The sequence below is a fragment of the Schistocerca gregaria genome, chromosome 1 (assembly GCF_023897955.1).
Source record: "Schistocerca gregaria isolate iqSchGreg1 chromosome 1, iqSchGreg1.2, whole genome shotgun sequence".
Classification (NCBI taxonomy): domain Eukaryota; kingdom Metazoa; phylum Arthropoda; class Insecta; order Orthoptera; family Acrididae; genus Schistocerca; species Schistocerca gregaria.
Window position 1 is genome coordinate 1042459113 of NC_064920.1, and position 24801 is coordinate 1042483913.

The 24801-nt window shown below is 38.9% G+C and overlaps 1 protein-coding gene across 1 annotated transcript in view; it reads right to left on the minus strand.

Moving 5' to 3' along the window:
- Nucleotides 1-340: 340 nt before the first annotated feature.
- Nucleotides 341-24801, minus strand: part of LOC126280446 (uncharacterized) — a 37066-nt gene continuing 12605 nt past the window's right edge. Inside the window, exon 2 of the mRNA XM_049979767.1 lies at nucleotides 341-792. Coding sequence (XP_049835724.1) covers nucleotides 780-792 — 13 coding nt within the window. The 3' untranslated portion in view covers nucleotides 341-779. The remainder of the gene's footprint in view (nucleotides 793-24801) is intronic.

The window sequence follows — 24801 nt, forward strand, 5'->3', positions numbered from 1 at the left end:
CACTTCTTTGCAGGTTATTGCGCTTAGAATATTGCAGCAGAATATGGGTTAATACAGTGGCACAGCAGTCGCTGAATTATCTGGTTAGTAAACCATATAATTTTGCTCGCAGTATTTAATTTGACTATGACGCACGCTTACTCCTGGAGAGGAACTGAAGAATACATTAATGGGGGTAAGAAGCAAAGATATGAGCTCTGTTCATAGGTTAAGCATCTTTTGAAGGTTCTGTATGTAAGACAGGAAACATAGACAGTCGTCTACTTTTTTTTTTTTAGCAAAGTATTACTTCTTGTTATGTATTTCTAACAATATTTATTCATTTCTTGTGTTTTTTCTCTCCCAAAATACAGAATGAGTTATACGATCCGTTTTACATTTTCCTCGTGAGAACGAGATTTTCGATGTACGTCGGAGTATAGCAACTGCATCTTTGAGGCCTCAGAAACATCAACACTGATACTACGGCGTGCGTCTTACTGATTCCCTGCCTCACTTTCAGAAAATATTTTAGTCTTTTTGAGAACAATAATCACATGCACTGTCTCTGCCAGTGACATGCTGTGTAAGAGCGGGTAAGTTTCTTTTGAGAACAGGTTTGGATGTGATACGATGAGACGGTCGTGTGGGTATTCCATTGGCAAACAATTTCGCAGTGTCCACTTTCAGTCTTCTGGAATGATTCCGTAAGTTCATTAATTTACGCTGTGAAGAAAGACAGTTCTTAGACGTCTGCATGTGAATCACCGTCCGTGCTGAAGCGCTCCAGCTACTGCAGCTCACTTCTTTCTCCTGCAACAATGAAGAAAATTAATTATGAAAATATTTACATGAGGTCTTTGGCAACAGAATTACAAATAACTCTTTAGTCGTATATTATATAGTTGTTCATTACCGTACTGCCCTCTATTTCCTATGAACATCAACTGTATCTCATTCAGATGTAAAACAACGCAAAGGATACAATTCGATTTTCGTCGGCTTTTAATGTTGTAGTGTAGACCAAAACAATAGACAAATATTTTTTGTACGTGTGTGTAAGGTTGTTCTGGGGTGGGGCTGAAACACCCACTTGGAAAAAAAAATGGAGTTCAATATTGCTGAAAGAATACCGCTGAAACCGTAAGACACACGCACAACCACACACACAAACTATTTTGTTTCTTATTTCGACATTTTACAAACAGAAAAACTTACAGCATCGTTAATGCCAAACTCAGTCATGTATCATATTTTATTATAATGGAGTAGTATTCCTCAGACGTATTGGTCAGAAGTCAGCCAGAATTATCTCCACATAGCTGTAAGCGCATCCGATATATGTCCACTTCAGTGCCATTTGTCATGTTAGGATGTTTAATTAGTATTTCCCACATACATATATTCTAAATGTATATCTACATAATTGTTCATATAATTTTTTCTTTTAATTTTATTTATCTTTTAATCTTGCGGTGTATTTGTGTTTGTTTTCACATTTTACGTAATTTCTTTTTCTCGAAGTTGTCACATTTTCACATGAAATTATTTTATATTTGAAAATTTTCCTACTCTATCGTTGTAATATTATTGTAAATCTGTGCAATAATGAGAAATCGCAGTAATGTATGGATCAAGAAAATCTGAGTGTACTTTGATTTTGCGCACCAACTACATCCTTGTGTGATTTCTTTAACAAATGTAGGTGCGCCGTTGTAGCGTACGTTAAGAACGACAGAACTTTTATTTGTAGTCTCTTTTTGTATCAGTTACTGCTTCATGGGTTGACTAACTGGGGATAAGAAATGAAAGAGGAAGCCACCTGGTAGAATTTTGCACAGAGCACAACTCTGCTAACACTTGGTTCAAGAATCATAAAAGAAGGTTGTATACATGGAAGAAGGCTGGAGATACTGACAGGTTTCAGATATATTATATAAATGTAAGAGAGAGATTTAGGAACCAAATTTTAAATTGTAAGACATTTCTAGAAGCAGATGTCGACTCTGACCACAATCAATTGGTTATGAACAGTAGGTAAAAACTGAATAAACTGCAAATAGGTGGGAATTCAAGGAGATGGGATTTTGATAAACTGACTAAACAAGAGGTAGTACAGAGTTTCAGGAAGAGCATAAGGGAATAATTGACAAGAATGGGGGGAAGAAATACAGTAGAAGAAGAAAGGGTAGCTCTGAGGGATGAAGTAGTGAAGGCAGCAGAGGATCAAGTAGGTAAAAAGACGAGGGCTAGTAGAAATCCTTGGGTAACAGAAGAAATATTGAATTTAATTGATGAAAGGAGAAAATATAAAAATGCAGTAAATGAAGCAAGCAAAAAGGAATACAAACGTCTCAAAAATGAGATCGACAGGAAGTGCAAAATGGCTAAACAGGGATGGCTAGAGGACAAATGTAAGGATGTAGAAGCTTATCTCACTAGGGGTAAGATAGATACTGCCTACAGGAAAATTAAAGAGACCTTTGGAGAGAAGAGAACCACGTGTATGAATATCAAGAGCTCAGATGGCAGCCCAGTTCTAAGCAAAGAAGGGAAGGCAGAAAGGTGGAAGGAGTATATAGAAGGCTTATACAAGGGCGATGTACTTGAGGACAATATTATGGAAATAGAAGAGGATGTAGATGAAGACGAAATGGGAGATACGATACTGCGTGAAGAGTTTGACAGAGCACTGAAAGACCTGAGTCGAAACAACGCCCCAGGAGTAGAAAACATTCCATTAGAACTACTGACGGCCTTGGGAGAGCCAGTCCTGACAAAACTCTACCATCTGGTGAGCAAGATGTATGAGACAGACGAAATACCCTCGACTTCAAGAAGAATATAATAATTCCAATACCAAAGAAAGCAGGTGCTGACAGATGTGAAAATTACCGACTGTCAGTTTAATAAGTCACGGATGTAAAATACTAACGCGAATTATTTACAGACGAATGGAAAAACTGTTAGAAGCCGACCTCGGGGAAGATTCCGTAGAAATACTGGAACACGTGAGGCAATACTGAGTCTAAGTGAAGCTAGATTAAGAATAGGCGAACCTACGTTTCTAGCATTTGTAGACTTAGAGAAAGCTTTTGACAATGTTGACCGGAATACCCTCTTTCAAATTCTGAAGGTGGCAGGGGTAAAATGCAGGGAGCGAAAGGCTATTTACAATTTGGAGGGGAAGGAAAGGGAAGCAGTGGTTGGGAAGGGAGTGAGAGAAGGTTGTAGCCTTTCCCCGATGTTATTCGATCCGTATATTGAGCAAGCAGTGAAGGAAACAAAAGAAAAATTCGGTATAGGTATTAAAATCCATGGAAAGGAAATAATTCTTTGAGGTTCGCCGATGACATTGTAATTCTGTCAGAGACTGCAAACGACTTGGAAGAGCAGTTGAACGGAATGGATAGTTTCTTGAAAGGAGGATATAAGGTGAACATCAACAAAAGCAAAACGAGTATAATGTAATGTAGTCAGATTAAATCGGGTGATGCTGAGGGAATTAGATTAGGAAATAAGACACTTAAAGTAGTACAGGAGTTTTGCTATTTGGGGAGCAAAATAACTGATGATATGGTCGAAGTAAGAGGATATGAAATGTATACTGGCTATGGAAAGGAAAGCGTTTTTGAACACTAGAAATTTGTTAACATCGAGTATAGATTTAAGTGTCAGGAAGTCGTTTCTGAAAGTATTTGTAATGATCGTAGCCATGTATGGAAGTGAAACATGGACGATAAATAGTTTGGGCAAGAAGAGAATAGAAGCTTTCGAAATGTGGTGCTACAGAAGAATGCTGAAGATTAGATGGGTATATCATATGACTAATGAGGAGGTATTGAATAGGATTGTGGAGAAGAGAAGTTTGTGGCACAACTTGACTAGAAGAAGGGATCGGTTGGAAGGACATGTTCTGATTCACCTAGGGCTCACCAATTTAGTATTGGGGGGAAGTGTGGAGGGTAAAAATCGCAGAGGGCGACCAAGGGATGAATACACTAAACAGATTCAGAAGGATGTAGGTTGCAGTAGGTACTGGGAGATGAAGAAGCTTGCACAGGGTAGAGTAGCATGGAGAGCTGCATCAAACCAGTGTCAGGACTGAAGACCACAACAACAACAACAACAACTGCTTCAACGGTCTACATCCACAAAGATTTGACAGAGGTTTCATCATAGAAGTGTTTACACCCCTATTAGGCAGCATGGGCACGTATAAAGAAAAGTTTGTTTCTTATTTTGTTGTTCATTAGACATATTCAAAACGAATCAAAATCGAAGTATATCCATTGGGTAGGTTTACAAGTTAGTATACTCTGCAGAACAATTACGTTAGCTGTTTGATGTTCTCGCAATTACCACCATGTGTGAAGAGCAGCCATTGACATTCGTTCCTGCCTTCATGAAGAAAAGACTAGTATTGTTGATTTAACTTTATTTCCTTCTGATATAGGACTAAAAAGTCCAGTTTTATCAGAAAAAATATGTGGAAACTGATTTTAGTTTCTCAGAATCGAGTTTTCTTAGGTGTGCTAATTTTGTATCTTGAGTGTTCGCCGTTACTTTTCGAACATCTATGAACAAGTGACGATCGATACCATTTTGGTTTGTTCATTCGTAGTTCCAAGAATATTTCGTTAGTTCATAGGACTTGTATGTTTACTTCGATAATTGTCATACGATTTCTTAGTTTTCATAAGCTTAGGACTTGTTGGGAACGGGGATACTACATCATTTTATTTTTTATTATTTCGCCCTCGATTAATGATCCATTGATCATAATAAAGCTGCGTTTCAATTGAGTGGTATAGCACGCAAATTGGTATTTGTTCGAGATGGGTATTACAGAAAATACCAAACACAGTAACAGTGACCAGGGAACACCATCGTAGGAAAACCATATACTGAGGAAGAAGAAAGTTGTGAAGGATGAGCTCAAAAGCAAGCCAAAAGATCTCTGGCATCTGTCCGCAGCTCGTGGTAGTGTGGTATTGTTCTCGCTTCCCGCTTCCGGGTTCCCGGGTTCGATTCCCACCGGAGTCAGTGATTTTCTCTGCCTCGTGATGACGGGTGTTGGGTGATGTCCTTAGGTTAGTTCGGTTTAAGTAGTTCTAAGTTCTAGGGGTCTGATGACCATAGATGTTAAGTCCCATAGTGCTCAGGGCCATTTGAACCATCTCTGGCATCTGTGTAGTGATCTAGCTGTGAGATCTTCTTTCGCCTTATTTCGGTAAGAAATGGTTTTAAAAAGTACCATATGTAATAAAATATCACTATTTTGTAATTTGTTGTAATGTAATTTTTTGAAATTATTACATTTAGATAAAGCTTTTCACATTGTTCGCTGCATTAAACTCTTTTGAACCGAGCGAAAATTTATCTACCACTTGTACAGAAATCGTAAATATAGTAATAAGAGCGAGAGGGGAAGAAGTAGTTGACAGGGGAATAAGACAGAGTTGCAACTTCTTCCCAATGTCATTTATTCTATACATCGAGAAAACGGCGAAGAAAACAAAAGAGGAACCTGGAAAGGTAATCAAAGTTCAGGTGTGAAGAAATAGAAATTTTGCAGTTTGCCGTTAAGACTACGATTCTGTCGGAGACGGCAATGGACTTTCGGTATCAGTTCCACGGAATTGATATTGACTTGAAAAGAGGTTAAGAGGTGAACACAGTTCAAACTAAAACAAGGGTAATGGGATGTAGTCGAATGAAATGAGGTGATGCTGATAGAATTAGATAAGGAAATGAAACATAACAGCAGTAAGTGAGTTTTTCTCAAATGGCTCTGAACACTATGGGACTTAACATCTATGGCCATCAGTCCCCTAGTACTTAGAACTACTTAAACCTAACTGACCTAAGGACATCACCCAGTCATCACGTGAGTTTTTCTATTTGGGCTGAAACACAGCTGCCGATGGTCGAAGTAGAGACGTTATAGAATGCAGGCTGGCAATGGCAAGACTAGTGATTCTGATAACGAGATTTTGTTAGCACTGACTACAAATTTAAGCACTTTGAAGCCTCTTCTGAATGTATTTACATGGAGTGTAGTCTTGTACGGTAGTGAGACGAGACCAATCAGCAGTTCAAATGGCACACCTTGACTAACAAAAGGAATCGGCTGATAGGACTCCTGTTTATTCATCAAGGAATCATGTATTTGGTAGTGGAAGGAAAAGCGGGGGTAAAAATTGTAGAGGGAGACCTTGGCTTGATTTCAGTAATGAGGTTCAAGTGGGTGTAGGTTGCAGTTGTTTTGTAGAGATAGAGAGACTTGCACAGATAAACTGGAGTGGAGAGCTGTGTCAAACCAGTCTTCGGACTGAGAACTACATCAACACAACAGCAATTTATAATGCATGTTACCATAACAATAATGGAAAAGTAACAATAACGGGGCAACAATGAACAATCATATGCAGTTTAAGACATGAAAAGAGGTTTGCATTATGTTGGTTGTTAGACGCGTACCGAGCTAAAAGCTTTTTGGCTGCTATGATGATCTTTACCAATTGCGCTGACCGAGAGATTGACTACCCCTTACGAACCCAGATACGGAAATGGATCTGTAGCACAATGAATTGTATGATGTAAGTAGAGTAGCCCTCGCAAATGAATTCCGGGAGTTGGTTCTTACAAAAAGCATTAAGATTTAATTAATTCTACATCTACGTCTACAGACAGTCTCTGCAAGCCAACGTATGGTGCATATTGGAGGGTACCACGTACCACTACTACTTACTGGACATTCCCTTCCTGTTCGATTCGCAAATAGAGCAGGGGAAAACGAGTCTCTAATGAGCCTTCGTAGGAGCCCTAATTTCTCCCATTGTATCTTAGTGCTCCTTATGCGAAATGTACGTTTTTGGCAGCAGAAAGGTTCTGCAGTCACCTTCAAATGCCGGTTCTCTAAATTTTCTCAATAGTGTTCCATAAAAAGAGCGTCGTGTCTTTTTCCTTCCAGAGGTTACGATTTGAGTTTGCCAAGCATTTCCGTAAGCCTTGCGTGCTGATCAAACCTCTCGGTAACTAGTCTAGCAGCACGCCTCTGAATTTCTTCGATGTCTTCCTTTAATCCGACCTACTGGGGATCCCAAACACTCGAGCAGTACTCAAGAATAGGTCGTAGTAGCTTCCTGTACGCCGTTTCCTCTATGAATTAGCTACGTTTTCCTAAAATTCTCCCAATAAAACGAAGTAGAGCATTTCTCTTCTCTATTACCAATCTGATGTGCACCTTCAATTTCGTACTGGGTTACAAAGTTACGCCTAGATACTGTGTCAAGCAGTACGTTACTAATATTGTCTTCCAACATTACAGAATTATTTTTCCTACATTTTGCTACATTTAGAGCACTCTGGTATTCATCGTACGAACTATAACTTGTCTCTAAGTCATCTTGTATCTCCCTACAGTCACTCAAGTGCGACACCTTCCTGTGCACCACAGTGCCATCAGTAAACAGCTGTTTTTTAATGTATATAGAGAATAAGAACGGCCCTGTCACATTTCCCTGGGGCACTCCTGATGATGCCTTTGTCTGTGATGGACACTCGCCGTCGAGGCCAACGTACTAGGTTCTGTTCCTTAAAAAGCCTTTGAGCCAGTCCTATATGTGGGAACCTAACCCGTATGCTACGACCTTCGTGAACAGTCTGCATTGGGGCTCTGTGTCAAACGCTTTCCGGAAATCTGGGAGTACGGATTCCGTCGGTTGCCATCCATCCATGGTTTGTAGGATATTACGTGAAAAATGGGCAAGGTGGGTTTCGCACGATCTAAATCAGTCCTGATTTGGGGACAGAAGCTTTTCTGCCTCAAGGAAATTTATTATTTCGAACTCGGAATGTGTTCAAGAATTTTACAGCATACTGATATCAATGGTATTGGTCCGTAATTATGGGGGTCCATTCTTTTACCATTCTTATACATAAGATACTCATTTTACATAAGGTTTGAAGCTCCTCTTTACGTTCTTCCGTGTTTGCAAATTTAAAAACCTGGTTGTTTTGGAAATCAGCCTTATGCAAACACAATTATTTTATTTTTATATTTCCCCAGACATGTTTCGACACCAATGTGTCATCTTCTGTGGGTTCAATTTTTATTTTCTGTAATGTACAATATCATATTTGTAATAATTTAACTGCTGTAGGTCTGGGAAACAGAATATTTGCAATTTGCTTAGTTTTGTTTGGACACTCACCTTAAAATTTCATCGCTAATTGAACTGTATTATTAAACATCGATTTTAGTGCTCGTTTTCGTCGTTTTTTGAAAGCATGTCATTTGAAAACTAGCCAGGAAGAAAAATTATTGCGTATTTGTGGAGAGCTGTTTCGTGGTTAGAGGTTATGTACGTTTCTGTACACACAAATGATAAACAAACTGAACAACAAAATTAAAAAACAAATTAAAAGAGAACAAATCATGAACAAACACTAGCCACAACAGAGAATCAAGAACACAAGCTCCAGACAAACACAGGATACCAAAAACACTCTACAAAGAGTACAGCATGGCACACACTAACATACAACAACAAAAACGTGCACAGGGTGGAAAACATACTGAAGAAACAGGGACTACAAATATCATTCCGCACCAATAACTCAGTACAGAAGAATCTATGATTCAAGAACACCTCTGCACACAAATTCTCCAAAGCTGGAATGTATCAGTTAACCTGCAGCTCATGCCAGTCGGTCTACGTAGGCCAAACATGCAGAAATTTCAAAACGACGTACTCCGAACACCTCAGAGCCCTTAAGAAGTGATAGTACACACTCCGCTTTTGCAGAGCATCAAATACAAGAAAACCACCACCCAAAAACATGGAGACTGATCTTAGGATCCTCAGAGAAAGCAACAGTCTCTATCCAAAACTCACAATAGAGGAGAACTACCGCACACAAAAAGCAATAATACAGGGAATGAAAATACAACACTGTGCAACGAAACGTTGTTTGGAACACTCAATGAAGTATACAAAGATGACTCCCTACAAAAAACATAACAGGAAAAAAAGAAAAAAACTTCTGTTTTCTTGGTTCTCTCCCCCCAGTCCTCTCCCATCACACACGCATTCAAAATCGGCGCCATAACACACACAAGACCAATGATGAACAAGTGAGCAACGGCAATAACATGACACATCTCACTGAGTGCATTGCCAGAAGTATCTGCTCAGATCTCAATCACCACATTTTGAGTAAGTGCATGTGAGGTGAAGTAGTGAGCGGAAATTTATGAGAAACTGAGTGAAAGCAATGCACTAAATAACAGATGACTGAGACATCAACCAGGGACACGAAACAGGGCGGAAAATGTAAGTACAGAAACGTACATAACCTGTAACCTCGAAACAGCTCTCCACAAATACGAAATAATTTTTCTTCATGGCTAGTTTGCAGATGAAATGCTGTCAAAAAACGACGAAAACGAGAACTGAAATCTATGTTTAATAATACAGTTCAATTAGAGATGTAATTTTAAGGTGAGTGTTCAAACAAAACAATGTAAATTTTAAATATTGTATTTCCTAGGCCTACAGTAGTAAAAATAATTACAAAAGTGATATTGCACTTTACAGAAAATAAAAATTTAACCACAGAAGATGACACATTGGTGCCGAAACATGTCTGGGGAAATATAAAAATAACATAATTGTGTTTGCATAAGGCTGATTTCCAAATTAACCCAGTTTTTATGTATAGGATTCGCCTAAACTTTTTTCTAGTTACCTGGTACTTTGTGCTGGGCGATAGTTTGCCGCCAAATGCCAACTAAGTAAGGGGCCAACGCTGCAGGGTGATCTATGAAATCGAATTAGTTTCCTATCTGGACCTGGTGACATTCCTTTTCAGCTCTTTCAGTTGCTTCTCTACGCCAGAGATGTTTACGTCTATGGCCTCCACGCGGTTGTCTGTACGACAGATCAAGGTGCCGATTTTCCATAATTTCTTTGGGCGCATATTAATGGCGGAATGTAGTATATGTTTTCTGGGCAGTCTCGATTTTTATTAAAAGGATTGACTTTCATTTACAATCTGTTATGAAGCCTTTGATCATATAGATCTTTGCTGTGTAAAAAATTAAAATACACCCATACTATAAGCATACATTGAGACTGTCCTAGCTGTCAATAACACAGCTGACTTTAAAGGAGCAGAAACGAAATCAAACTCGGTTTCAAATGTACTTGGACGAACCCACAGACCCAGAGCCGTAATGTACGCGATACGTGTCCGCCTGCAGAAACAAAATTCCTGGCCCCCTAACATAAAATGTATAACCTCACATTAACTAAAGTAACTTTCATTACAGTAGGTAAAAATAGAAATTTCATGGAGTGTGCTATAAAATGGCATGTAATATAAATGAAGAGATCATTTGTTTATTACATTCAAAGTATTAAAAAATACCGATAGATGTTATTAAAAATTAAAGATATTATAGAGACTGACACTAAGTATCAATAAGATTAGGCCTATAGTTCTGTCTGTTGTTTGATTGATTTGTCCTTTTAAAACCTTACTGTACTGATCTTGACCTCTTGTGGAACTGGACCATGCGGCGTACTTTCTGTGATGGAAGGTACTGAGTATTTCACTGATGTCAATAGATCACTTTGGATACTGTGGAAGATGAGTTCACTCACTCTGTTTTGTATCATACGATTCCACAGAGAGTTCTTTATAAGCATAAGCTTCAAAAATAAGCGGTCACTTAAAGTAACAGGTAAAATTTTGTACATTAATCTGGAATGCCACCGCTACGATTGAATTCTGCGTTACTAATAGTTTTGTTAATCAACTTCCGAGATTAATGCGGCTGTTTCTTTTTCCAGAGCTCTTTTGGTCTGGGAATTTGCTTGATAAATTCTCCTCATACTCATTTTGAAGAATTACTTCTGCATTGTGAATCTCTTTGTCGGGAACAGAATATACAAACTTTGGGGAAATAGTGCTGAAGAAATGGTTTTTATTATTATGCATACCCTCAGATCTGCTCTTTACAACGACGTTTAAACAGCCATTAAAGTGTCCCATCTGTTTGCCAAAGATATAGCAGATGACTTGGCTTCTAAAAAATTGTGTCGATAGCTTTGCGAAGCTCTACAGTTTCCGATTGCATAATTTGAGATGCTAAATTGCAAAGCTTTGATTGCAGCGGTATCTGAAGAATGAATTCACATTTCTCTACTTGGTTTTTGAAAACAACAGCTTGTGCTGTTTCTTCCCTTTACTTAACAATCACTATTATTCTTTACAGACTCTTAAGTAGCCTAATAAACATAAGCATAGCGAAGGTCTCGAAGACAAAAGTGTAGGTCCAAGTTTTATTAAGATACCCGAAGATATCTTAAGTTCCCATCTTTTAATATTATGACTGACGAAAAGATACAACGTCTCTGTTGCGTCCGCAGCTCGCGGTCTAGACGATAGTGTTGCTGCCTCTGGATCACGTGGTCCCGGGTTCTATTCCCAGCCGGATTGGGAAGTTTTTTTTGTCCGGGGACTGCGTGTTTGTGTTGTCCTCATCATTTCATCATCACCATCATTTGTGACAGTGACTAGACTGGATTGTGAAAACAAAATGGATTGTGTAAAAGTTGGGACTTTGTACGGGCGCTGAAGATCGCGCATTGAGAGCCCCACAAACCAAACATCATCATAATCGTGTCTATTGCGTCGTAAAAGAACCTGACTTCTTGAATTCCACACGTAGCATCGTTAAGTGCTAGACTTAAAGTATGCACTGCAAAATGCACATATTTTGCTGTCTTTGTGGAATTCTCGTTCTGGTAGCTTTGTGTATGTGTGATGTATTGGCACAACCGTTATAATCCTGACGACAGCATTTAATTAAAAATTCCCTTTTCATCTGCTGCACTTAGTACTGCCGTTTCCTTTCCAATGCACTGTGATATTTTATTTAACGAAAACGTAGAAAGCTCTCGCTTATCTACATGTCACAAGGCTTTCCATGGTAACATAACCAAAGATGTGAGTTGACTCATCTCCGTTTGTTATATCCTACGCTGCATGAGTAATAGTAGAAAATAATGAGGCAGCGTTAATGTCATTAATAATTTCTTTTTCAGCTGCACGGGGTAGGACATTTTGAATTGAAGGATTAAGATATTTTTGCGTATAGGGCTATTTTGGTTTACTTATTACATCGCGTAATACTGGGTTGTACTTGGCGAGAAGTTTTATGGTTGCTAAAAGGTTTCCATTGTCTGATTTTCTTTTTTTCTCCCTATGTCCCTGAAAAGCTACATTATTAGATTCCAGTGTTATCGTCGTATTCACAATAAGCTCAAGCACCTGGTTTCGACGTTCTCACTTTTCCTTAGTTGTGAATTACTGGCGTCAACTGTGTTTTTCTTACACCACGAAATGAATACAACCCATGCCTTCTTATGTGTTTTTCTGTATCGTGTCACACAATACTTTTGCTTAGCTACCTCCAATCTCGAGCCACTTCCCTCGAAGCTGAATGATTTTGTCTAACAAAGACCTTTTTAATTTCATCATTTAGATACAACTGATAATCTGCGCGGTCATTTGAATGGTCTGCGATATTAAAAGGTCTAATTACATTTATGGCGATTTTGCTGCCATCTTCTTTTCGCTTCGATAACTGTTATTATAACTTTTTACTTCAGAATAGCACTTGTGACACTGCAAACTTCTGTTAGCGTTGTGCTAAACTCAGTAGACTGCCCGTCAGTACATCATTAGTGGGGGGGGGGGGGTCTTAGTATATAACTGACACTGTTGCCGAATAAAGGTACAACAAATGTTAAAGGTTCAGAAAAATGTGCATTATACAGTCTCGGGTACACTAAATATCAAGAATGGACAATTTCCTGTCTCAATGTGGTATTTTGGTATACATTTTCATTGTTGTTCTTGTTTCGTAGTAACTAATCTGTGCCGCACTTTTGTGAGGGCCGAGGAACATGCTGCAATCAAAATGCTACGACAGATTGCAAGGCTTTACCGTTTATCGTATAAGTATTTCTGTGTTTATATTTTTACACATTTTAATTTTTTTATTTTAATTATTAATAAAAGAACAGTAATATTTTATTTTCTGCGGGCTGCTAAAGTACCAGGCAGGCCAGCATTGCAGGCTTAACGCTACATCCCTGCACAGGCACTCAGTCTGAAATAAGAACCTGGGGCAACCCTACGGCCAAAGCGACTCACTGACCACTCGTTCAACCACACAGAGGCATCTGTGACAGGTCCTGCCCGCAAAGGCTGTCGCGCTAGCGGATTTGGATTATCAGCATAAGTTACTGTAACGAATATTCTCTAAATATGTAATCCTAGCATTAATCGATTCTTTCTGTATTAAATTATTTGTCTTTTTTCAACTTTTCATTTACTAACACTTTACTTTACGACTTATCTTAGAAGAAAGATTAAGGAAAGGCAAACCTACGTTCCTAGCATTTGTAGACTCAGAGAAAGCTTTTGACAATGTTGACTGGAATACTCTTTTTCAAATTCTAAAGGTGGCAGGGGTAAAATACAGGGAGCGAAAGGCTATTTACAATTTGTACAGAAACCAGATGGCAGTTATAAGAGTCGAGGGACATGAAAGAGAAACAGTGGTTGGGAATGGAGTAAGACAGGGTTGTAGCCTCTCCCCGATGTTGTTCAATATGTATATTGAGCAAGCAGTAAAGGAAACAAAAGAAAAATTCGGTGTAGGTATTAAAATCCATGGAGAAGAAATCAAAACTTTGAGGTTCGCCGATGACATTGTAATTGTGTCAGAGACGGCAAACGACTTGGAAGAGCAGTTGGATGGAATGCACAGGGTCTTGAAAGGAGGATATAACATGAACATCAACAAAAGCAAAACGAGGATAATGGAATGTAGCCGAATTAAGTCGGGTGATGCTGAGGGAATTAGATTAGGAAATGAGACACTTAGAGTAGTAAAGGAGTTTTGCTATTTGGGGAGAAAAATAACGGATGATGGTAAAATTAGAGAGGATATAAAATGTAGACTGGCAATGGCAAGGAAAGCGTTTCTGAAGAAGGGAAATTTGTTACCATCGAGTATAGATTTAAGTGTCAGGAAGTCTTTTCTGAAAGTATTTGTAATGATCGTAGCCATGTATGGAAGTGAAACATGGACGATAAATAGTTTGGGCAAGAAGAGAATAGAAGCTTTCGAAATGTGGTGTTACAGAAGAATGCTGAAGATTAGATGGGTAGATCACATAACTAATGAGGAAGTATTGAATAGGGTTGGGGAGAAGAGAAGTTTGTGGCACAACTTGACCAGAAGAAGGGATCCGTTTGTAGGACATGCAGTAGGTGCTGGGAGATGAAGAAGCTTGCGCAGGATAGAGTTGCATGGAGAGCTGCATCAAACCGGTCTCTGGACTGAAGACCACAACAACAACAACAACATTTACTAACAAAAAGCCACATTGACTGAAAGAGGCAACGATGTTACGAACATGTTACTAATAGAACCTAACACATTCACACGCATTAAAATGAAAAAATCTTGATAAATCATATGGTTGTAACTTATTGGAGGAACAACTGTGCAAAGATTTATTTGTGAACAGAACTACAAAATAACTCAGTTTACCTACCAAAGAACAATCATGACACATTAGCTTTCAATAGAAAACACTTTCCTTCTTAGATCATTTGCACATATGAATTTGTTTGCTATTTTGGTAATATCAATATTTTAGTCATTTATTTACGAACGTGCAAAACGACAGAAGCGCTATACTGGAATCAAAAGAGTTTTTACACACAGTGCAAAAAATTGCAGTTTCCGACAGAAGCACTATATTGGAATCAAAAGCGTTTTTACACGAACTACAGAACACTTTGGCCTTTTCTTTGTCGTAATAAATCCTAGCAAAATGTGTTTTTCCATCCTTCGGTATGACATGCGTGACGCTTTCAATTTTTGCTGATGTACTACAGGAACTGGCAGAAGACACATTCTCGGGTTCCTTTTTTTTTTTTTTGGCTGAACGTGGTTTTCACTATTGTCAGTGTTACAAGTATCCACTTGTGGTGGACGAATTTATCCGTAGCGACTAGGAAACTGAATTCGAAATTATGTATAGAAGCAATACCAATATTGTGTTTCAGCTTTCCACACGCGTCCAATAATCCCGCAACGTTTGAAAACTGCGAAAATTTTTGCCCGGCGAAGAGCTTTGCTTCAGCATCCCGTCAGTACACCCTCTTCTATTAATGCGTAACATCCTTCAGTCTACAATATAAGCTCCCGCGTCCTTCAAAGCCATTATCTCAACAAACAAAATGATAACATTCCAGATTACGTGAAAACAATTTCACTGAATTCTTAAACCACACCGCATTTTATGTTGAAAAAATACTCTGTAAGAGTTGACTTCATTGTAGCTCGGATTATTCTTTATTATTACTCAATATTGGCAAGCAGATAATTTAAAACAACTGTTGACGAATGGAGTGGGCGTATTGCAGCTTGTCACTTGTAAGGGAACCTGAAAGCAAGCCGAAAAGACGGGCTCTATTCACATTATAGTGCGACCGTTACTCTATGGAGTGCCTCTGACATCATCAGAGCGAGACAAGGAACAGGGGAGTGGGTTGTTTGGATGCCTTTTGCAAAAGACACAGAAGCGAATAGATATATTTTATAGGTCAGAAATTTTAACTTCCCCTCAGTGTTTTATAGTTCATTATTTTTTGATAAAGGCAAGTGAGAAATAGTTATTTTATTTTGTTTTAATCAAACTGAACACTTTCTGGGTGCAGCGCACCCACAAAATTATGTGTCCGTACTAAAGACGCAGGGCAGCAACGTAATCGCCACGCATGGAAACGACAGTATGTTTGTACTGTCTTCCTCCGTGAATGAGGTCTTAAACGAGAAATGTAAAACTTCACCTTTTCTTTAGCTGTGTTCTGTTGCGATACCAGACTGGTTGAGGAGCGGTGCGTTCGGCCCTCTCAGTGATTTTATGTATGACTAGAATTTTCTCGGGTTCTCGGGAAGATCTTTCGCTAAGGTATGATGGCGGAAGTAGTTGTATGCTTCTCCCATTGAATTAAAAATGATGGTTATCTAACTACTGAATTAAAAGTTTTGATCCAATTTAACCCCAAATTACCGGTATTACAATTATTCCTTATAACCACTACCGGTTAACATGGACAATAAATTACAAAGTGCGAGGAACTATCAATTATGAAAATCTAAGAACACAAAACCTATGCAAAAGAATACTCCACCAAGGAGAAGACTCCTCTAAACATTGGCCAATCAGATATTTTTTTTTAAAACAGGGGTCCAACGCCCCACCTAGCAGATGCTTGATAAGTTATCCAGTGGGATACCTTCCAGGGTATAAAATTCTGAATAAAAAGAGCACCGAGCTTCAATCTCCAACTTCTAACTCAAACTTCTCAGATATATTTTTATCGCCCAATAGGCTGTTTTCCACCTTTCAAAGGACAGTAATTCTTACTCCATGGAAGTGGCGTCCAGCTGTCACTCCTCACCACCCCCACCACCTCCTTCCCACAAGCGGAGAAGAAAAGACTTTTAACAATAAACAGGCAATGAAATTCCCATGAAAAAGCCATGACAAATATCTCCTGATGAGCGTGGCACCTTCTGGCTTTTAGAAAAAGCATTATTGCAATAAAACAACGAGGCACGACCGAGGTATCGTCAAATTTTATGTGATGACCGTTTTCTAACGCATGCTCAGCTAACGCAGATTTCTCTGGATAGCGTGGGCGATAATACCTCTCATGTTCTTTCCTGCGTTGTTCCACAGTGCGTAGTGTTTGTCCGATGTACTTCTGGCCACACTCACGAGGTATTTCGTAGACGCCAGGTGTTTTGAGACCTACTGCGTCTTTAACTGGCCTCAGTAATTGACGGATTTTCGTTGGAGGCCTGAAGATTGATTTGATCTTGTGTCTTTTCAACAGGCGGCTTATCTTGACCGACACAGAGCCACAGAATGGCAGCAAAGTAAGTTTCTTTTCCTGCTCTTCGTCGGTGGTCTTATTCTGATGTTTCCCAGCACTAACGGCTTCTGCGACAGTTTAATAAAGGAAGCTATTGAAATAAAAATTAGCGCCAACACCCTGAATAGAGACGGTGGCTTGCAGCTCAGCGCTGCGTGGGATCCAGCGATCGCGTGGTTGAAGAACGCCGACTCAAAACATGCCCATATATGGCAATGTCACTGGCACCAATGACGTCACAGCCGGCAGCTAGCGTATATAAGGGCGCACCAACAGCCCACTGGCAATCATACCAATTGACAGTGGCCAAGGAGTGATTGATCGAAAGCTCGTGTAGTTTAAAGCAATTGACGCAGTTGGGAACCCTAGAACATTTTATTGAGTATGGGTACGGGTTCCGACAAATGCTTACCTGACGTCTAGTGTCCAGGTAACTCCCCCTGCTCCAAGAGGTCTAGTCCATACAAGTCATCTGTTCTCCTCAGAGAGCTCCCACGGTTGGTCACCAGCGGCCCCTGACCCCACCTTCCCTGAGACACCATCCTAGACTCCATTAGATTCATACAGCACAATAAATACAGGACATCCAATTAACTGCAGAGATGGAGGGGAATTACGACATATCCTGCCGGTTTGTTCTTTGCAGTCACTAATGTTGTTGTTGTCTTCAGTCCTGAGACTGGTTTGATGCAGCTCTCCATGCTACTCTATCCTGTGCAAGCTGCTTCATCTCCCAGTACCTACTGCAACCTACATCCTTCTGAATCTGCTTAGTGTACTCATCTCTCGGTCTCCCTCTACGATTTTTACCCTCCACGCTGCCCTCCAATGCTAAATTTGTGATCCCTTGATGCCTCAAAACATGTCCTACCAACCGATCCCTTCTTCTAGTCAAGTTGTGCCACAAACTTCTCTTCTCCCCAATCCTATTCAATACCTCCTCATTAGTTACGTGATCTATCCACCTTATCTTCAGTATTCTTCTGTAGCACCACATTTCGAAAGCTTCTATTCTCTTCTTGTCCAAAATAGTTATCGTCCATGTTTCACTTCCATACATGGCTACACTCCAAACAAATACTTTCAGAAACGACTTCCTGATACATAAATCTATATTCGATGTTAACAAATTTCTCTTCTTCAGAAACGCTTTCCTTGCCATTGCCAGTCTACATTTTATATCCTCTCTACTTCGACCATCATCAGTTATTTTACTTCCTAAATAGCAAAACTCCTTTACTACTTTAAGTGTCTCATTTCCTAATCTAATTCCCTCAGCATCACCCGATTTAATTTGACTACATTCCATTTTCCTCGTTTTGCTTTTGTTAATGTTCATCTTATATCCTCCTTTCAAGACACTGTCCATTCCGTTCAACTGCTCTTCCAAGTCCTTTGCCGTCTCTGACAGAATTACAATGTCATCGGCGAACCTCAAAGTTTTTACTTCGTCTCCATGAATTTTAATACCTACTCCAAATTTTTCTTTTGTTTCCTTTACTGCTTGCTCAATATACAGATTGAATAACATCGGGGAGAGGCTACAACCCTGTCTCACTCCTTTCCCAACCACTGCTTCCCTTTCATGCCCCTCGACTCTTATTACTGCCATCTGGTTTCTGTACAAATTATAAATAGCCTTTCGCTCCCTGTATTTTACCCCTGCCACCTTTAGAATTTGAAAAAGAGTATTCGAGTCAACATTGTCAAAAGCTTTCTCTAAGTCTACAAATGCTAGAAACGTAGGTTTGCCTTTTCTTAATCTTTCTTCTAAGATAAGTCGTAAGGTCAGTATTGCCTCACGTGTTCCAACATTTCGACGGAATCCAAACTGATCCTCCCCGAGGTCTGCATCTACCAGTTTTTCCATTCGTCTGTAAAGAATTCGTGTTAGTATTTTGCAGCCGTGGCTTATTAAACTGATAGTTCGGTAATTTTCACATCTGTCAGCACCTGCTTTCTTTGGGATTGGAATTATTATATTCTTCTTGAAGTCTGAGGGTATTTCGCCTGTCTCATACATCTTGCTGACCAGCTGGTAGAGTTTTGTCATGACTGGCTCTCCCAAGGCCGTCAGTAGTTCTAATGGAATGTTGTCTACTCCGGGGGCCTTGTTTCGACTCAGGTCTTTCAGTGCTCTGTCAAACTCTTCACGCAGTATCGTATCTCCCATTTCGTCTTCATCTACATCCTCTTCTATTTCCATAATATTGTCCTCAAGTACATCGCCCTTGTATAAGCCTTCTATATACTCCTTCCACCTTTCTGCCTTCCCTTCTTTGCTTAGAACTGGGCTGCCATCTGAGCTCTTGATATTCATACACGTGGTTCTCTTCTCTCCAAAGGTCTCTTTAATTTTCCTGTAGGCAGTATCTATCTTACCCCTAGTGAGATAAGCTTCTACATCCTTACATTTGTCCTCTAGCCATCCCTGTTTAGCCATTTTGCACTTCCTGTCGATCTCATTTTTGAGACGTTTGTATTCCTTTTTGCTTGCTTCATTTACTGCATTTTTATATTTTCTCCTTTCATCAATTAAATTCAATATTTCTTCTGTTACCCAAGGATTTCTAGCAGCCCTCGTCTTTGTACCTACTTTATCCTCTGCTGCCTTCACTACTGCATCCCTCAGAGCTACCCATTCTTCTTCTACTGTATTTCTTTCCCCTATTCCTGTCAATTGTTCCCTTATGCTCTCTCTGAAACTCTGTACAACCTCTGGTTCTTTCAGTTTATCCAGGTCCCATCTCCTTAATTTCTCACATTTTTGCAGTTTCTTCAGTTTTAATCTACAGGTCATAACCAATAGATTGTGGTCAGAGTCCACATCTGCCCCTGGAAATGTCTTACAATTTAAAACCTGGTTCCTAAATCTCTGTCTTACCATTATATAATCTATCTGATACCTTTTAGTATCTCCAGGGTTCTTCCACGTATACAACCTTCTTTCATGATTCAGTCACTAATATCAACCATATTATCATCGCCAGATATTCATCAATTGGTAGGAACATTACACAGATTCCGATAAAATAAATCAAAAGCAGTGATGTGTGAGATGTGTCAGTCCACAATATGACCTATGCGTCAACGTAAACTAAAATAAAGTAATTGTTTTTGGGATTCGTAAATTTATCTTGTTAGCATCTTATGTTGTAACACTTATATCGATTAAGAGTAGGCTTATTTTATGTAACTGTGAATTTGCAATCTATGAAGTGTGTATTCTGTGTAGTTTAAACTCCTTGATCTGTGGCAATGAAATTACAGTTTTGTAATGTATATACGAAAAAAGAAAAGAATATGTTGAAATTTTGAATTATTATAATATGAATGTGTTTATAAAAAAGAATATATTTGTTAAAAGCTGGTTAATGTTAAGGTTATTATAAAATATAGTTCTGACCGATTAAATTAGGTATATTTTTAAACATGGTGTAATTTTGGTACACTTCATGAAAGGTTCATTTTTTTAAGTTAATTAAGCCCAGTGTTGTATTTTATTGTCTTGCAAAGTAATTTATGAACTACTCAAAGTGAAGCGAATGATTAGCTTTAAGAATTAGTCTTTATTATTGTAATAATCAAAGAGCTTTGACTAGTGAAACTAGACTAGTTTATGGGTTCCCATCATATTCTACACCTATTAAGAAAAAATTGAACTATTACTGTTACTAAGGAAAACTACTATACGCAGAGGAGCTTAGTGTACTTATGGTGTTATTCATCTTTATTTCTGTTTTTCATGTCAGTCAGGACAGAAGCTCGTCGTGTCAGAATTTAGTTCTGCATTTCACGCAGTAACGTTTCAGTATTTGATTAAGTAATACTCTTGAGTGTGACTGTCATTAGTATGAGCTTGGTGCAGAGTTATTCCCCATAATTTACTGATGTTTGTGTTATTGGTAACTGCTGCTACACGCAGTACAGAGTGCACTGTGAGAGTTTGCATTCTGTATGCTACTCGAAGGAAAATGTCAACAAAACTAAATTCAAAAACTAATATTCAGTTTTCTCAAATATATAAATCCAAATTTATGTGCCTAATTGGGCTGGGGCCCGTTTATTGTTTTCATTTATTTATTGTTGTACCCCTTTCATTAACTGCCAAGAAGAAAGCCTGTTTGGTTTTTCTGTATTTCACCAAATTCGAAATTATAGTCCGATGTCCTTGACCAGTAGACACACGTGCGGTCGAATTTCGAAATCCTCTCAGAGGGTAGCATTAGCGTATTAGCGTATTAGCGTATTAGTGTTATATGTGGCTGTTCCCGTGTCATGACTAAAGGTTCGGTTGTTAGGAAATAGTGTTATACGTCACTCTGCGTGGCGGGACATTAGTCAGTTTTCCTCACTAAAATACAAATTGTAACATAAATATTGGGTGTAAAATAACGGTAAGACGAGTATTGAATGTCCAGTGGCACGAATTTGCAATAGATAGAGCAAAATTATTGACACAAAACTTTACAGGTCTTTAAAAGATAAAATGTAATGTGTTAACAAAATTGAAATGGATGCAAAGACGAGAGTAGGCCAGAACGAGCGAAACAAAACAGTAGCTAATGTACTAGGTGGCAGTAGTTCGCTAGACGAGAGCACATGTGACCCCAGGGGGCGGCAACAGTCTTACATTGAGTACCATACGCACGCGAACGATCATATTCAGATGATGAGCTCGTCGCAAATAAAACAAGTTATGAAGGACAAGACGAATGAAGACAGTGGTTATGTTAACGACTTGATGCGTAAGTTCAGTCCATCGAAAATCGAGAGTGAGCCGAGCCAAACACGAGAAGTAAAATCTGAGTATGAGGACACTTTACAACAAGATAGCGAAAAACCATTTAGCATGAACGATTTGTTAAAAATTTTGTCTGCACTAATTACAGCAAAATGTCATCAAGTTAAAACACAAGGTGTTAAAGTCAGTAAACAGATAAAAAAAGTAGACTCAAAAGTAGATGTTGTGAGTAATGCTATCAAGGACTTAAAACCTGAGATAGATACTATCAATAACATTGTCACCACTATGCAGGGAACAATTAATGACCTCAACGATAGGTTCGATAACGAAATAGTGAAGTTTCAAAACATTGTGAATCCTCTGGTTGTAACGAAAGTTTATGAAAAGGTTTTCGACCTCAAAACCGAATTACTAAGCAAACGTAAAACCGAAGTTTCTCAGTTGAGACAAACGGTAAATGACTCCGAAAAGGAACTGAGTAAACAAGAGACAACATGCGAAAAGAAGTGTGAACAGACCACTTCCCAACTTCTAGGTAAAGTGGGCGACCTTGAACGGGTAATAAGAGAAAAACTGAATTATGTCACTGCAATTATGTAGCAAATTGCTTGAGGGTGAAGGGTGATTTGATCTTTCAAAAAGGCATAACGGATGGCATCAGTTAGATTTTTTGAGAAACTGTGAAAGGAAATTCCCTGATCGTGTAACTGACCACGAAAAGAACAATGTGGTCATCAGTGCATTAGTTGGCAATGCGAAAAGATGGGGAATAAATTTGAATGCAGAACAAATATCATTTTGAGAATTTAAACAGAAATTTATAGAGGAAAACTAGTCGGAGCAGAAACAGGACTGCCTATGACAAGAATTTATCGTGACCAGGTTACATGACAACAGAGGCAGAAACTCAATGAAAGAGTTTTGCGAAATGTGGTATCGGAAACTGATACAGTTGAGAAACAGACGAACGGAATCCAAAATAGTGTGGGAATTATGAGAAAAGCTCCCAGAGGATTCAAAACATTACGTGGGAAGTAATTACAAAAACTTCTTGTTATTTCTGGAAAGGGTACAAGACGAGGACCACTGGAGACGGAACCGTGATTACCATCAAAATAATAAGAAATGGAATTGGCGTAACCACGAGAATAAGGAACAGAATGAGAGCAAACGTTACCGTATAAATATGGTGCAAAGAGGTAGAGGCCGAGGTCGAGGTTAAATGTCATTTCGCATTAGAGAATTTGCACCAAGAAACTATCAAAACCAGATTGATGCGGAAAACTAAAGCCCACGTGTGTTACGGGCCATATTAGCATGGACAGATATTACCGGCCCGAACTAAAGAAATCATACTGACCAAAACAAAGTGAATTTAAGACACAAGTAAGTGTCAGAACAGCCCCACAGGATGGTGCATTCAGAAGAACAGATGCAGCATGAGTGAGTCACTAGCGACAGGCTATGCTAGAGGGGCAAGCGTGCGAACTAAGCTACCACGTGCATTGAACTTAGGACAATCAGCTGTCTGTAGTGAGGTTGCAGTAGCGGAAGTAGGAAGAGATGACATTACAAGGGAATTCAGTGGACCTGTTTCAGTGGGAAATGTCACAGAAATGAGAAAGGAATCAGACATTTTGCTGAGTAAAAGCGAAAGCCTCAAAAAACAAGCAAAGACAGACAATTTGTGCGAAAAGGAGACTTCAGGGATCGCGGAGGTGTTTGGTGATTTGTTTTAGGTTTATAGCAATATGAGTGGGAAGGTTTCAAAAAAAAATTATGTGACCAGGGAATTAATAAAAGGGAGAAAGGAAAGTGGAAACGTAGAAAAGAGGGCGTTGTTCGAGAATGAAAAGGAGATGAAAGTAGTTAGAGCCACGCAATTGCGCGAGGAGCGATTTCAGATGAAGTGGTTTCGTAAGGGACAGGAAGGCGCTGTGCAAAGTACGTGAGCTGCTCATGTTAAAGAAATTTGTCCTAGAAACAGAAAAATGGTCGGTATAAATAGGAATCTGGAGGAGGATGAAATCCTCGATATTGCATATGAGGCTATCATGGCTGATGAAAGATTCATACAATTAGCTGTTGTTGATGGTCAAGAGAACATAGTTTCAGATGAGTGTATGTGAAAAAATTGTAATACAAATATTGAGTGTAAAATAACGGTGACACGAGTATTGAATGTCCAGCAGTGCGAACATGCAATAGATCAAGTAATGACATTTACACTTAATATGAACTTAAAGCTGACGTCATCAAAAGTGATACCGAAAATGAAATAGAAATTTTAGGAAAGAATCGAAATTCTGAAAGTAAGAAAACTGACAGAAGGTCAAAAGAAGAGCTTACTCGTTGTCTAAGAGTAGCCTTCATGTTAGAATCAGAGAGTGAATATGAAATAATGATAGTTCAGATGAAGAATATGTGTAATTAGAGGGAAGGGAACTAAGTATAACGGAAGAGGCCTCTGAAAAGCAAAATGAAGGCTTATCCAAACAAAATCCGGCAGTAAATACCGAACCGAAAAAGAAAGAGTCATCAGACGATACGGTACCAGGACAAGATATGATTAGAGCTGTGAAAGATGTCGAAATCAGAAAACAGAAGAAACCCCCAGATATATGTGATTTGCCACTAAATAACATATCTTGGAGAAATCTGATGCCAAACAAGTTTTGTTTTGGGAGGAACAAGAAACGCCAGAAAATAGGACGATCAAACAATCTACCATCCCAGTAGAAATTTACAGTATTAAATTGCAAGTACTATTAGTCTCTAGATCACAAATTAGTGCCATTTCACATTCTTTCTTTGAACACATTTCCAATAAATCTGGGTTAGTTTTGATGTCAGTAAATGGTGTGAAATTTGTAGGGGCAACTGGCAAATCCATGAAGCCTATTCGACGACAAGTGTTGATGGGATTTGAATTTAATGGGCAAAAATCTGGAAACGACTTCTGGTCGTGCCTGAATTGAATACTGAAATGATTTTAGGTATTGATTGGTTAGCTAAGGGAAAGGTATTCACTGACT